At 41.7% G+C, this 16784-nt stretch overlaps 1 protein-coding gene across 1 annotated transcript in view; it reads left to right on the top strand.

Moving 5' to 3' along the window:
• The window catches only part of tecta (tectorin alpha), a 49356-nt gene that overhangs the window by 18683 nt on the left and 13889 nt on the right, over window positions 1-16784 (top strand). The window contains exons 12-13 of the mRNA XM_020464386.2: window positions 8791-9475; window positions 9875-10074. Of these exons, the coding sequence (XP_020319975.1) occupies window positions 8791-9475; window positions 9875-10074 (885 nt within the window). The remainder of the gene's footprint in view (window positions 1-8790; window positions 9476-9874; window positions 10075-16784) is intronic.

Here is a 16784-nt window from a genome sequence, read left to right as displayed (position 1 = left end):
TAGACTTTATTAGGAAGAAACCTCTGTGGTAAGTAATGGGAACAGGCCAATAATCTTGCCAATGCCTTTCAGAGAATCCAACTGAAAAGTGACAGGGGAAATGTGTTCTTATTATGTCTTAATTTCAGTGCGTATTCATCCTTCCAATGTGACTGATGTATTGTGAAGGTCACAGTGGTTGGACGTGTAAGGGAGAGTTATTTGCTAATCAAGCCTATAGAATAACGGAGAAAAGTGTGAATTCCTCTTTGATTGGCTCAGGGTGGATCTTATTTCAATCAACATCTTTTATCGGGCTGGATTGGGCTCAGAGGAACGGCTGACCTGAGTGACATTTGGAAAGGGTTCACAAGCCAACCCAAAGATCTGAGAAAAACCACAATACACACACTTGATCCTATACACTCACACTTACACCCACTAGATATAACACACACACGCACACACACACACACTGTCATGGCTGAATCAGAATTAGTTAGGTAACATTGATAAATGAAATTTACTTTCATAATATGCTTATGTGAGATACTTGTCCTTAGGGTGTCTTTTTTTGGACTATACTGTCAGCAGTTGTATTTTCCTTTCTTCTCTAGGGAAAAGTCACTCGGGGCCCAGAGAGGGGAGAGGTCAGGCTTGTCTTTTATATGTCTGGTAATATGCAGAATATCAGAAAGGGAGACGTCAGAATTGAACTTTTTCCTCATATGTGAATGTATCTGTTAAACCATGTGATGGGGAGATGTCGTGGAAAATTGCAAGATTATGTTATAGTGCTTGTAAGATTATTTTATAATCTTTGTATTGCATTAGAATGGTTGTTTTATTCGACAGAATAGAATCTGTCGACTATTGTGTGTTCAGTGTTCCACTGAGGATGGGCCTCTATGAGATAGCACTGACAGAGGAGATTTACAATGTCTTTGGCCAATAAAGCCTAAAAAGCATTCCAGATAGTGAGGTAATGTTTTGGTACTATGAAGTACCAGGAACGAGATTAGAATCTTGTTTTAGAGACCAAACTGAACGATAATTTATAGCTAACGCCATCTGGCTATGGGATACTCATTTTTTAAGTAAAAGGCCCTTTGTGAAGAGTTCCTGAGATCTGTGGTTTGTCATGTAAGTTGAGAGGGGTGGATCTTTGCCATAAAATATCTCAGTTGCCAGTATGTTGACACCTTCAGAATTCATTTATAGACACTGAATTGATCTGAGAGTCACAGGGCTATGGTTAAGCTCATATTATTAAAAGATGAATTTTAAGTATAACTCTGACTTGTGTGTGGTTTGTAAACTCTCCTCATTTAGTAATACAGGAAATTACCACGACAACACACACAAACAAACAAATACAAACAAGCAGACATACAGAGCCATCATGATCATAGGGGGCACAAGGGCACGTGTCCCATTATATTTGTCCTGTTAAAAAAAATATATCTTAAAAAAAACATACAGTACCAGTCAACAGTTTGGACACTGGCTCATTCCAGGGTTTTTCTTAATTTTTTACTATTTTCTACATTGTAGAATACTAGAAGACATCAAAACTATGGAACCATGTAGTAACCAAAAAAGTGTTAAATAAATCACAATATATTTTATATTTGAGATTCTACAAATAGCCACCCTTTGCCTTGATGACAGCTTACACACTCTTGGCATTCTCTCAACCAGCTTCACCTGGAATGCTTTTCCAACAGTATTGAAGGAGTTCCCACATATGCTGAGCACTTGTTGGCTGCTTTTCCTTCACTCTGCGGTCCAACTCATCCCAAACCATCTCAATTGGGTTGAGGTTGGGGGATTGTGGAGGCCAGGTCATCTGATACAGCACTCCATCTCTCTCCTTCTTGGTCAAATAATCCTTACACAGCCTGGAGGTGTGTTGGGTCATTGATAGTCCCATTAAGCACAAAGAAGATTGGATGGCGTATCGCTACAGAATGGTGTTGTAGCCATGCTGGTTAAGTGTGCCTTGAATTCTAAATAAATCACAGACAGTTTGCCCTGACAGCTTTGCACACTCTTGGTATTCTCTCCACCAGCGTCATGAGGTAGTCACCTGGAATGCATTTCAATTAACAGGTGTGCCTTGTTAAAAGTGAATTTGTGGAATTTATTTCCTTCTTAATTCATTTTGAGCCAATCGGTTGTGTTGCGACAAGGTAATGGTGGTATACAGAAGAAAGCCCTATTTGGTAAAAGATCACATCCATATTATGGCAAGAACATCTTAAATAAGCTAAGAGAAATGACAGTCCATCATTACTTTAAGACATGTAGGTCAGTCAATCTGGAAAATTTCAAGAACTTTGAAAGTTTCTTCAAGTGCAGTCGCAAAAACCATCAAGCGCTATGATGAAACTCAGGCAGTTAGGAAAGCTAAGGCTAGCTTTTTCAAGCAGAAATTTGCATCCTGTAGCACAAACTCAAAAAAAGTTCTGGGACACTGTAATGTCCATGGAGAATAAGAGCACCTCCTCCCAGCTGCCCACTGCACTGAGGCTAGGAAACACAGACCTATATCTATCCCACCCTACCTTTCTAAGGTCTTCGAAAGCCAACTCAACAGATTACTGACCATTTCGAGGTCCAAAACGATATCATAACCGCCATCGATAAGAGACATTACTGTTCAGCCGTATTCATCAACCTGGCCAAGGCTTTCGACTCTGTCAATCAAATCAAATATATTTATATAGCCCTTCGAACATCAGCTGATATCTCAAAGTGCTGTACAGAAACCCAGCCTAAAACCCCAAACAGCAAGCAATGCAGGTGTAGAAGCACGGTGGCTAGGAAAAACTCCCTAGAAAGGCCAAAACCTAGGAAGAAACCTAGAGAGGAACCAGGCTATGTGGAGTGGCCAGTCCTCTTCTGGCTGTGCCGGGTGGAGATTATAACAGAACATTGCCAAGATGTTCATAAATGACCAGCATGGTCCAATAATAATAAGGGAGAACAGTTGAAACTGGAGCAGCAGCACGGCCAGGTGGACTGGGGACAGCAAGGAGTCATCATGTCAGGTAGTCCTGAGGCATGGTCCTAGGGCTCAGGTCCTCCGAGAAAGAGAAAGAAAGAGAGAAAGAGAGAATTAGAGAGAGCACACTTAAATTCACACAGGACACTGAATAGGACAGGAGAAGTACTCCAGATATAACAAACTGACCCTAGCCCCCGACACATAAACTACTGCAGCATAAATACTGGAGGCTGAGACAGGAGGGGTCAATCACCACATTCTTATTGGCAGACTCAACAGCCTTGGTTTCTCAAATGATTGCCTCGCCTGGTTCACCAACTACTTCTCTGATAGAGTTCAGTGTGTCAAATCGGAGGGCCTGTTGTCCGGACCTCTGGCAGTCTCTATGGGGGTGCCACAGGGTTCAATTCTCGGGGCGACTCTCTTCTCTGTACATGTCAATGATGTCGCTCTTGCTGCTGGTGATTCTCTGATCCACCTCTACGCAAATTACACCATTCTGTATACTTCCGGCCCTTCTTTGGACACTGTGTTAACTAACCTCCAGACGAGCTTCAATGCCATACAACTCTCCTTCTGTGGCCTCCAACTGCTCTTAAATGCAAGTTAAACTAAATGCATGCTCTTCAACCAATCACTTTCCGCACCTGCCCGCCCGTCCAGCATCACTACTCTGGACGGTTCTGACTTAGAATATGTGGACAACTACAAATACCTAGGTGTCTGATTAGACTGTGAACTCTCCTTCCAGACTCACATTAAGCATCTCCAATCCAAAATTAAATCTAGAATCAGCTTCCTATTTCGCAACAAAGCATCCTTCCCTCATGCTGCCAAACATACCCTCGTAAAACTGACCATCCTACCGATCCTCGATTTCGGCTATGTCATTTATAAAATACCCTCCAACACTCTACTCAACAAATTGGATGCAGTCTATCACAGTGCCATCTGTTTTGTCACCAAAGTCCCATATACTACCCACCACTGTGACCTGTACACTCTCGTTGGCTGGCCCTCACTTCATACACGTCGCCAAACCCACTGGCTCCAGGTCATCTACAAGTCTCTGCTAGGTAAAGCCCCACCTTATCTCATCTCACTGGTCACCATAGCAGCAACCCACACATAGCACGCGCTCCAGCAGGTATATCTCACTGGTCACCCCCCAAGCCAATTCCTCTTTTGGCTGCCTTTCCTTCAAGTTCTCTGCTGCCAATGACTGGAACGAACTGCAGAAATCACTGAAGCTGGAGACTCATTTCTCCCTCACTAGCTTTAAGCACCAGCTGTCAGAGCAGCTCACATGTCACTGCACCTGTACATAGCCCATCTGTAAACAGCCCATCCAACTACTGCATCCCCATACTGTATTTATTTATTTATCTTGCTCCTTTGCACATCTACCATTCCAGTGTTTAATTGCTATATTGTAATTACTTCGCCACCATGGCCTATTTATTGCACACACTGTATATAGACTTTAAATATATATTATTGACTGTATGTTTGTTTATTCCATGTGTAACTCTGTTGTTGTTGTATGTGTCAATCTGCTGTGCTTTATTTTGTCCAGGTCACAGTTGTAAATGAGAACTAGCCTACCTGGTTATATAAAGGTGAAATAAAATAAAAATGGCTCTCATGAGGACCATCACAGGAAAAGGAAGACCCAGAGTTATTTCTGCTGCAGAGGATAAGTTCATTAGAGTTACCAGCCTCAGAAATTGCAGCCCAAATAAATGCTTCAGAGTTTAAATAACGGACACATCCCAACATCAACTGTTCAGAGTAGACTGCTTGAATCAGGCCATGGTTCAATTGCTGCAAAGAACCCACTACTAAAGGACACCAATAATAAGAAGAGACTTGCTTGGGCCAAGAAACCTGAGCAATAAATATTAAACCGGTGGAAATCTGTCCATTTGGTCTGTGTCCAAATTTCAGATTTCTGGTTCCAACCCGCCGTGTCTTTGTGAGACACAGAGTTGGTGAACGGATGATCTCCGCATGGAGGAGGAGGTGTGTGTGCTTTGCTGGTAACACTATCAGTGATTTATTTAAAACTCAAGGCAAGCTTAACCAGCATGGCTACCAAGGGCATTCTGCAGCGATGCAGCTGAAGTCGGAAGTTTACATACACTTAGGTTGGAAATATTAAAACTTATTTTTCAGCCAATCCACAATCTCTTGTTAACAAACTATAGTTTTGGCAAGCCGGTTTAGGACATCTTCTTTGTGCATGACACAAGTAATTTTTCCAACAATTGTTTACGAACAGATTATTCCACTTATAATTCACTGTATCACAATTTCAATTGGTCAGAAGTTTACATACACTAAGTTGACTGTGCCTTTAAACAGCTTGGAAAATTCCAGAAAATTATGTCATGGCTTTAGATGCTTCTAATAGGTTAATTGACATAATTTGAGTCAATTGGAGGTGTACCTGTGGATGTATTTCAAGGCCTGCCTTCAAACTCAGTGCCTCTTTGCTTGACATCATGGGAAAACCAAAAGAAATCAGCCAAGATCTCAGAAAAGACATTGTAGACCTCCACATGTCTGGTTCATCCTTGGGAGCAATTTCCAAATGCCTGAAGGTACCACGTTCATCTGTACAAACAATAGTATGCAAGTATTAACACATGGGACCACGCAGCCGTCATACCGCTCCGGAAGGAGACGCGTTCTGTCTCCTAGAGATGAACGTGCTTTGGTGCGAAAAGTGCGAATCAATCCCAGAACAACAACAAAAGACCTTTAGGAAACGGGTACAAAAGTTTCTCTATCCACAATAAAATTAGTCCTATATCTACATAACCTGAATGGCCACTCAGCAAGGAAGAAGCCACTGCTCCAAAACAGCCATAAACAAAAAGCCAGACTATGGTTTGCAACTGCACATGGGGACAAAGATTGTACTTTTTGGAGAAATGTCCTCTGGTCTGATGAAACAAAAATATAACTGTTTGGCCGTAATGACCATCGTTATGTTTGGAGGAAAAAGTTGGAGGCTTGAATGCCGAAGAACTCCATCCCAAACATGAAGCATCATGTTGTGGGGGTGCTTTGCTGCAGGAGGGACAGGTGCACTTCACAATATAGATGGCAACATGAGGAAGGAAAATGATGTAGATATATAGAAGCAACATCTCAAGACATCCGTCAGGAAGTTAAAGCTTGGTTGCAAATGGCTCTTCCAAATGGACAATTACCCCAAGCAAATATTTCCAAAGTTGTGGCAAAATGACCTAAGGACAACAAAGTCAAGGTATTGGAGTGGCCATCACAAAGCCCTAACCTCAATCCTATAGAAAATGTATGGGCAGAACTGAAAAAGCGTGTGCGAGCAAGGAGGCTTACAAACCGGACTTATTGTGGGAAGCTTGTGGAAGTCTACCCGAAAAGTTTGACCCAAATTAAACAATTTAAAGGCAATGCTACCAAATACTAATTGAGTGCATGTACACTTCTGATCCACTGAGAATGTGATGAAAGAAATAAAAGCTGAAATAAATATTATTCGGACATTTCACATTCTTAAAATCAAGTGGCGATCCTAACTGACCTAAGACAAGGAATGTTTTCTATGATTAAATATCAGGAATTGTGAAAAAATCAGTTTTAAATGTATTTCGCTAAGGTGGATGTAAACTTCTGACTTCAACTGTACTTCATTCCATCTGGCTTGCGCTTAGTGGGACTATCATTTGTTTTTCAACAGGACAATGACCCAACACACCTCCAGGCTGTGTAAAAGCGATTTGACCAAGAAGGAGAGTGATGGAGTGCTGCATCAGAGGTCCTGGCCTCCACAATCCCCCGACCTCAACCCAATTGAGATGGTTTGGGATGAGTCGGACCGCAGATGAAGCAAAAGCAGCCAACAAGTACTCAGCATATTTGTGAACTCCTTCAAGACTGTTGGAAAAGCATTCAAGGTGAAGCTGGTTGATAGAATGCCAAGAGTGTGCAAAGTTGTCATCAAGGCAAAGGGTGGCTATTTGAAGAATCTCAAATATGAAATATATTTTCATTTGTTTAACACTTGTTTGGTTACTACATGATTCCATATGGGTTATTTCATAGTTTTGATGTGTTCACTGTTAATGTAGAAAATAGTAAAAAATAAAGAAAAACCCTTGAAAGAGTAGGTGTGTCCAAACTTTTGACTGTGCGTGTGTTGTGTGTGTGTGTGTACAGTACCGTTGAAAAGTTTGGGGTCACTTAGAAATGTCCTTGTTTTTGAAAAGCACATTATCCTTTAAAATAACATCAAATTGATCAGAAATACAGTGCTTGTAAATATCTATTGTAGCTGGAAATGCCTAATTTTTATGGAAAATCTACATAGGCGTACAGAGACCCATTATCAGCAACCATCACTCCTGTTTTCCAATGGCAAGTTGTGTTAGCTAGTTTATCATTTTAAAAGGCTTATTGATCATTAGAAAACCCTTGTGCAATTATGTTAGCACAGCTGAAAACTGTGCTGCTGATTAAAGAAGCAATAAAACTGGCCTTCTTTAGACTAGTTGTGTATTCGGAGCATCAGCATTTGTGGGTTCGATTACAGGCTCAAAATGGCTAGGAACAAAGACTTTCTTCTGAAACTTGTCAGTCTATTCTTGTTCTAAGAATGGATGGCTATTCCATGCGAGAAATTGTCAAGAAACTGAAGATCTCGTACAACGCTGTGTACTACTCCCTTCACAGAACAGCGCAAACTGGCTTTAACCAGAATATAAAGAGGAGTGGGAGGCCCCGGTGCACAACTGAGCAAGAGGACAAATATATTAGAGTGTCTAGTTTGAGAAACAGACGGCTCACAAATCCTCAACTGGCAGCTTCATTAAATAGTACCTGCAAAAAACACCCATCTCAACGTCTACAGTGAAGAGGCGACTCTGGGATGCTGGCCTTCTAGGCAGAGTTGCAAAGAAAAAGCCATATCTCAGACTGGCGAATAAAAAGTAAAGATTAAGATGGGAAAAAGAACACAGACACTGGACAGAGGAACTCTGCCTAGAAGGCCAGCATCCCTGATTTAGTATGACTAGCTTGCTAAAGGTTTGACCGCATTGTTTAAATGTCGATTAATAGTGGAGCGATATGTAAACACTCCGAATTTTCTGTGAAAATATTAAGTAACTAATGTAGGGGAGCAAAAGTAGCATATTTCACTATGGACTAAGCTAACAGGTTAATTTCCACCACTCACGGACTACACCCACCTTCCTTTATGAAAAATTGGGTGACACATTATAACCTGCCCAGGGACTGCGGTTGAAAATGAGCTGGCTGGCTAAAACCGGCACTTTTACTGAAACGTTGATTAATGTGCACTCCCTGTAAAACTTTTTTTTTTTAAATAAAATAAACATACTGTCGCCCTTTTCTCTCTCCTGTCTTTCTTTTAGTTTTTGGAAGCCAGATTTTTCTTTAGGAAGCGAGACATGATACTCCTCACTCACTGCTAGCAAGTACCTTTCCCACCCAGTTTGGGGGCAGGACAGAACCATTTCATGTAAACAGAGGCTCTCTGGATGTTTACTTTTAGCCAAAAACAAGAAAAGAAAAATAAACTGTTAGTTTTATTAGTACATTGTAAATAAAATATATTAATGATGATAGGTACATTTTTTTCAATATTAAATTATTAACCTCATGTTCTAATAATTTTTTAGGGCCCCTGTCAGTCACAGGCCCTTAGAATCATCTTAACTTTCCCCCCCTATATGGCGTCCCTGCACACACACAGACACAAAGCCATGACTCTCTCTCATGTTATCTCCTAGGTGAATAAGGAGCGTCTATACCTGCCTCTGAAGCTGGGACCAGGGAAGGTCCACATCTTCACCTTCGGCATGCAGCTGGTGTTGGAGACGGACTTTGGCCTGAAGGTAGCCTTCGACTGGAACACCCTGCTCCTGCTCACGCTGCCCAGACGCCTCTACAACGCAACCTGCGGCCTGTGCCAGGGCATGCCACTCTCCTCTCCTCCCACCTTCACCACCAACGACTGGGGCATGGCCTGGGCCGATCGGGACACCTTCTGCCAGGTAGGCTGCGGCGACTCGTGCCCACGTTGTGGATTGGTCGAGAGAGGCCTCGGCGCCGTCGACGCCCCTCTCCTTGTCACGGATGCCAACGTGGAAGATGGGGCCCAAAATGTCGAGGGAGGAGGCATCAATGTTGAAGGCGGGGGCTACACGGGAATCCGATTCCACCTGGGTGACGGGTTGTATGTGTTTGTGGAGCCCGAGGCAGTGCGTCTGTGCGGGCTGATCGCGGACCGCGGTGGTGTGTTTGCACGCTGTCACAGCAAGGTGGCGCCAGCGTTCTTTTACCAGAGCTGTCTGCAGGACACGTGCCTGGACCAGGGCGCCCCAGAAACTATTTGCAACTGGCTGCAGATCTACACCAGCACATGCCAGACCCAGGGGGTGCGCGTGTTAGGCTGGAGAAGTGACACGCCCTGTGGTGAGCACAATAATAATTGAGGCTCACATGGGACTACACTTCAATAGAAATAGCTTACTAGATAATAATAACTTATACTTTCTCAAAGGTTACATGGAGTTTTTAGTCATATTATTAAGGAAGAGATTAATCACAAGCAGGAGCTTTATGTAACCCCTCCTATACAATGACGTACATTGTCACATGAACAGCTAACTAATATTTTGTTCATATCTATTCTGCGTCTACCATCCACTAAATGCACCCAGACTTGTAATCTGTCCAGAGTGCCAGTGCCAGGTAAATGAAAAAAGTTTATCATGTCTGTCTAGTGCACTACTGTACATAAGGAATAGGGTGCCATTTTGGTCTTAACCCACATCTTCGTTGAGGACATGATTAATTTTTCTCCTTCCTCAGTGCTGACATGCCCAGCCAACAGCCACTACTCTGGCTGCATGTCAGTGTGCCAGCCGCAGTGTGCCCCAGCCCGAGGCCAGAGGGAGTGCACCCAGGACTGTGTGGAGGGCTGTCAGTGTGACCAGGGCTACGTCCTCAACGGCAAAGGCTGCATCCTGCCCCAGAACTGTGGCTGCTACACGGACGGCAAGTACTATGAGGTGAGTCAATCACACAGAGTAGTCTCTCTCCACAGACAATCATATACTGTTCACCTGACATGGTACCAGCAAACAAAAAGTTCCCACGGCAAAGGTCACGGCAAATGTTCTCATAACACAAAAACTGTCCAGTTGTGCGGATGTTTATAGAATGTTTCTTTTAAGTGTTCCCAGAACATTTAATTTGGTTATGGGAACAGTGTGGGTATATTACAAGAGAGAGGTTACTAAAAAAACAAAATAGGCTCAGTTGTGATGGGATTCATACAATGTTTAAAGAAAAATTCCACCCCAAAACTATCTTTTGGTATTTGTTTCCTTAGTCCATTGTTGATATAGTCCCAACATGTTTTGCATGCCAGCAATCAAGTTTTCAAGATATAACTTTCAAAATACCGAAATACAGCCGGTATGATGCATTTTGCATCATATGACACAAACTACCACATCATATGACACAAACTACCACATCATATGACACAAACTACCACATCATATGACACAAAATGCATCATACCGGCTGTATTTCTATACGTGTTCGTGAGAGTCTCAGCTTTTCCTAGATATCTTTTAATAGTTTGTATCTCAAACCATTCGGATTCGACAGACGTTTTTGTAAAATAAAAGACCTGGCCTAGCCCCTTCGGTATCTGCCCTTGTCTCACAAAGACCACTCTAGCAGCCCCTGTTAATCACACAGACTAATGGTTGATATCTACGGAGGCAGACGAAATAGACAAATCCAATAGTATAACCCAGTCTGTAGCTCAAAATGTAGTACACACGATCGTCTGTAGTTTAAAAGGGGTTAGAAGTCCTAAATCATGCCGGCATTATGGTGGGACACATTGGGTCCCTCTGCACCACCATGGGATATCTGTATTGCAGTGTTCCTTCAGTCTAATATGGGCAATCAGGACATAGAACATCATCATTTTTTGTGTTCCCATCCTCTTCACATGCTGTGTACTTGTAAAACTGTATTTGATGATTTCCTTTCTCCATCACGTGTTGAAAGTATTATAAAATTGGATTTGAGTTTGATTGAGCTTCCTTTAAGTAACTTGAATTCTTGTGAATTCATATGCTTCTTAAATACAGGCTCCAAACCATCAAACTAAATAAGAAAATAATTTGACCTTTTCTTATAAAAGCAAAAGCCATTCTGAAATATATAAAAACATATTGATGTTCAATGCAATACTCTTTTATTGATTTAAAGGTCCAATGCAACTGTTTTAATCTTAATATCAAATCATTTTGGGGTAACAATGAAGTACTTTACTGTTATTGTTTTCAATTAAAATTGTGAACACAACAAAAAATACAATAGCAAAGAGAAATCATAATATGCAGTGTTACAGTACACAGCATATGAAGAGAATGGGTTGGAGATCCTAATATTGCAGGTTCAATCTCACATATTTTTGAACCATGTTTCTTTAAAAACAAAACAACAGTGAAGTTGAGGCACAGATATACTCTACTGAAAGAGAGGATGTCTTTATTTGGTCCAGACTAGGTGTTATGTCAGCATTCTTATAGGAATGTCTTGTGTAACCTAGCTTTCATTTTTAGGAACGTTACCACAACAAAGCACATCTCTTATAATGTACCCACACTGTTCCCAAAGCCTAATTAAATGTTTTGAGAACCTTTTCTGTTAACATTTTTGCAACATTATATTCGTATTTTGTGCACACTGGTACAAACATAATTTTAATGTCAGCACATCTGGATAGGTTCCCATAACACTAAAACTATCTCTTGTCATATCCCCAAAATGTTCCCCCAACCTAAAGAAACTTTTTACAAACTTTTAAAGAACATAAAACATTTGGTCTTGGAACATTCTTTTCACACCAGGTGATTAAAAGGTTAAAAAAAATATGTTGGCCATTCCTGTATAATCTGCACAACTCAACAGTTTTTTGTGTTTTGGGAACATATCTTTTGTGATGTCCCCACAACACTCTTCCCACAACCTAATGAAAAATCAGGGAACTTTTAAGGAACAGACTAAATGTGTTCTGGGAATGTTATTGCAACATAAGGAGAATGTTTTATAAAAACATTATGATCATCATCATGACTAAACAGTTTTTGTGCTTTGAGAAAATTTGCTGGGAACTTTCACAGAACAAATTTTGGTTGGCTGGGAAAATGTTACTGGTACATTGTTTTTACACTTCTTGGAAACCTAATGAGAACTTTGGGGGAAGGTTCTGTGGTGGTTGTTACAGATGTTGTGCACAATATTTTAGTGAATGTCAGGAGAACATTACAAGGATATCTTATTTAAAACATTTTTATTTAGTATTTTCATCAAAAACATTATTAGAATGTTTTGGGGATGTTATCATCTTAATGTTAGATAAAACCCCAACTAGAGCTTAATGGGAATCTTAGCTAATGTTCTAGGAATGCTCCCAGTATGCTGGGTAGTTAGCTTGAGATTTTAATTATGTTTGGAGAGAGTACACAGATACTACTTAATGCAATTAATTGTCTGTTGTGTGAACTGAACATTATGGAATGGTATTCAGCCTTTGAAATCCTCACCTAGAGGTTTAAATATTGTAACATTAAAACTGCACATACAGTGCTTTCAGAAAGTATTCACGTCCCTTGACTTTTTCCACATTTTGTTGTGTTACAGCCTGAATTTAAAATGTATTACAGTTAGATTTTGTGTCACTGACCTACATGCAAAACTCCATAATGTCAAAGTTGAATGTTTATACCTTTATTAAAAATTAAAAGCTGAATTTCTTGAGTTAATAAGTATTGAACCCCTTTTTTATGGCAAGCCTAAATAAGTTCAGGAGTAAAAATGTGTTTAACAACTCACATAATAATTAGCATGAACTCACTCTGTGTGCAATAATAATGTCTAACATGATTTTTGAATGACTACCTCATCTCTGTACCCTACACATACAATTATCTATAAGGTCCCTCAGTTGAGCAGTAAATTTCAAACACAGATTCAACCACAAGACAAGGGAGGTTTTCCAATGCCTCACAAAGAAGGGCACCTATTGGTAGATGGGTAAAAAAAAAGCAGACATTGAATATCCGTTTGAGCATGGTGAAGTTATTAATTATACTTTGGATGGTGTATCAATAAACCCAGTCACTACAAAGACACAGGCGTTCTTCCTAACTCAGTTGCCGGAGAGGAAGGAAACCGTTCAAGGATTTCTCCATGAGGCCAATGGTGACTTTAAAATAGTTACAGAGTTGAATGCCTGTGATAGGAGAAAACTGAGGATGGACCAACAACATTGTAGTTACTCCACAATATCAAATCAAATCAAATGTATTTATATAGCCCTTCGTACATCAGCTGATATCTCAAAGTGCTGTACAGAAACCCAGCCTAAAACCCCAAACAGCAAGCAATGCAGGTGTAGAAGCACGGTGGCTAGGAAAAACTCCCTAGAAAGGCCAAAACCTAGGAAGAAACCTAGAGAGGAACCAGGCTATGTGGGGTGGCCAGTCCTCTTCTGGCTGTGCCGGGTGGAGATTATAACAGAACATGGCCAAGATGTTCAAATGTTCATAAATGACCAGCATGGTCGAATAATAATAAGGCAGAACAGTTGAAACTGGAGCAGCAGCACGGCCAGGTGGACTGGGGACAGCAAGGAGTCATCATGTCAGGTAGTCCTGGGGCATGGTCCTAGGGCTCAGGTCCTCCGAGAGAGAGAGAGAAAGAGAGAATTAGAGAACGCACACTTAGATTCACACAGAACACCGAATAGGACAGGAGAGGTACTCCAGATATAACAAACTGACCTTAGCCCCCCGACACATAAACTACTGCAGCATAAATACTGGAGGCTGAGACAGAAGGGGTCAGGAGACACTGTGGCCCCATCCGAGGACACCCCCGGACAGGGCCAAACAGGAAGGATATAACCCCACCCACTTTGCCAAAGCACAGCCCACACACCACTAGAGGGATATCTTCAACCACCAACTTACCATCCTGAGACAAGGCTGAGTATAGCCCACAAAGATCTCCGCCATGGCACAACCCAAGGGGGGGCGCCAACCCAGACAGGATGACCACATCAATGAATCAACCCACTCAGGTGACGCACCCCTTCCAGGGACGGCATGAGAGAGCCCCAGTAAGCCAGTGACTCAGCCCCTGTAATAGGGTTAGAGGCAAAGAATCCCAGTGGAAAGAGGGGAACCGGCCAGGCAGAGACAGCAAGGGCGGTTCGTTGCTCCAGAGCCTTTCCGTTCACCTTCCCACTCCTGGGCCAGACTACACTCAATCATATGACCCACTGAAGAGATGAGTCTTCAGTAAAGACTTAAAGGTTGAGACCGAGTTTGCGTCTCTCACATGGGTAGGCAGACTTTTCCATAAAAATGGAGCTCTATAGGAGAAAGCCCTGCCTCCAGCTGTTTGCTTAGAAATTCTAGGGACAATTAGGAGGCCTGCGTCTTGTGACCGTAGCGTACGTGTAGGTATGTACGGCAGGACCAAATCAGAGAGATAGGTAGGAGCAAGCCCATGTAATGCTTTGTAGGTTAGCAGTAAAACCTTGAAATCAGCCCTTGCTTTGACAGGAAGCCAGTGTAGAGAGGCTAGCACTGGAGTAATATGATCAAATTTTTTGGTTCTAGTCAGGATTCTAGCAGTGCTTTATCCGGGTAGCCGGAAAGTAGAGCATTGCAATAGTCTAACCTAGAAGTGACGAAAGCATGGATACATTTTTCTGCATCATTTTTGGACAGAAAGTTTCTGATTTTTGCAATGTTACGTAGATGGAAAAAAGCTGTCCTTGAAATGGTCTTGATATGTTCTTCAAAAGAGAGATCAGGGTCCAGAGTAACGCCGAGTTCCTTCACCGTTTTATTTGAGACGACTGTACAACCATTAAGATTAATTGTCAGATTCAACAGAAGATCTCTTTGTTTCTTGGGACCTAGAACAAGCATCTCTGTTTTGTCCGAGTTTAAAAGTAGAAAGTTTGCAGCCATCCACTTCCTTATGTCTGAAACACATGCTTCTAGCAAGGGCAATTTTGGGGCTTCACCATGTTTCATTGAAATGTACAGCTGTGTGTCATCCGCATAGCAGTGAAAGTTAACATTATGTTTTCGAATAACATCCCCAAGAGGTAAAATATATAGTGAAAACAATAGTGGTCCTAAAACGGAACCTTGAGGAACACCGAAATTTACAGTAGATTTGTCAGAGGACAAACCATTCACAGAGACAAACTGATATCTTTCCGACAGATAAGATCTAAACCAGGCCAGAACTTGTCCGTGTAGACCAATTTGGGTTTCCAATCTCTCCAAAAGAATGTGGTGATCGATGGTATCAAAAGCAGCACTAAGGTCTAGGAGCACGAGGACAGATGCAGAGCCTCGGTCCGATGCCATTAAAATGTCATTAACCACCTTCACAAGTGCCGTCTCAGTGCTATGATGGGGTCTAAAACCAGACTGAAGCATTTCGTTTACATTGTTTGTCTTCAGGAAGGCAGTAAGTTGCTGCGCAACAGCCTTTTCTAAAATTTTTGAGAGGACTGGAAGATTCAATATAGGCTGATAGTTTTTTATATTTTCTGGGTCAAGGTTTGGCTTTTTCAAGAGAGGCTTTATTACTGCCACTTTTAGTGAGTTTGGTACACATCCGGTGGATAGAGAGCCGTTTATTATGTTCAACATAGGAGGGCCAAGCACAGGAAGCAGCTCTTTCAGTAGTTTAGTTGGAATAGGGTCCAGTATGCAGCTTGAAGGTTTAGAGGCCATGATTATTTTCATCATTGTGTCAAGAGATATAGTACTAAAACACTTGAGCGTCTCTCTTGATCCTAGGTCCTGGGAGAGTTGTGCAGACTCAGGACAACTGAGCTTTGAAGGAATACGCAGATTTAAAGAGGAGTCCGTAATTTGCTTTCTAATAATCATTATCTTTTCCTCAAAGAAGTTCATGAATTTATCACTGCTAAAGTGAAAGTCATCCTCTCTTGGGGAATGCTGCTTTTTAGTTAGCTTTGCGACAGTATCAAAAAGGAATTTTGGATTGTTCTTATTTTCCTCAATTAAGTTAGAAAAATAGGATGATCGAGCAGCAGTAAGGGCTCTACGGTACTGCACGGTACTGTCTTTCCAAGCTAGTCGGAAGACTTCCAGTTTGGTGTGGTGCCATTTCCGTTCCAATTTTCTGGAAGCTTGCTTCAGAGCTCGGGTATTTTCTGTGTACCAGGGAGCTAGTTTCTTCTGAGAAATGTTTTTAGTTTTTAGGGGTGCAACTGCATCTAGGGTATTGCGCAAGGTTAAATTGAGTTCCTCAGTTTGGTGGTTAACTGATTTTTGTCCTCTGGCATCCTTGGGTAGACAGAGGGAATCTGGAAGGACTTCAAGGAATCTTTGTGTTGTCTGTGAATTTATAGCACGACTTTTGATGTTCCTTGGTTGGGGTCTGAGCAGATTATTTGTTGCAATTGCAAACGTAATAAAATAGTGGTCCGATAGTCCAGGATTATGAGGAAAAACATTAAGATCCACAACATTTATTCCATGGGACAAAACTAGGTCCAGCGTATGACTGTGACAGTGAGTGGGTCCAGAGACATGTTGGACAAAACCCACTGAGTCGATGATGGCTCCGAAAGCCTTTTGGAGTGGGTCTGTGGACCTTTCCATGTGAACATTAAAGTCACCAAAGATTAGAATAT

The sequence above is a fragment of the Oncorhynchus kisutch genome, linkage group LG28 (assembly GCF_002021735.2).
Source record: "Oncorhynchus kisutch isolate 150728-3 linkage group LG28, Okis_V2, whole genome shotgun sequence".
NCBI lineage: Eukaryota > Metazoa > Chordata > Actinopteri > Salmoniformes > Salmonidae > Oncorhynchus > Oncorhynchus kisutch.
The sequence above is the reverse complement of the archived record's forward strand: the minus strand, read 5'-3'. Positions and strand labels throughout refer to the sequence as shown.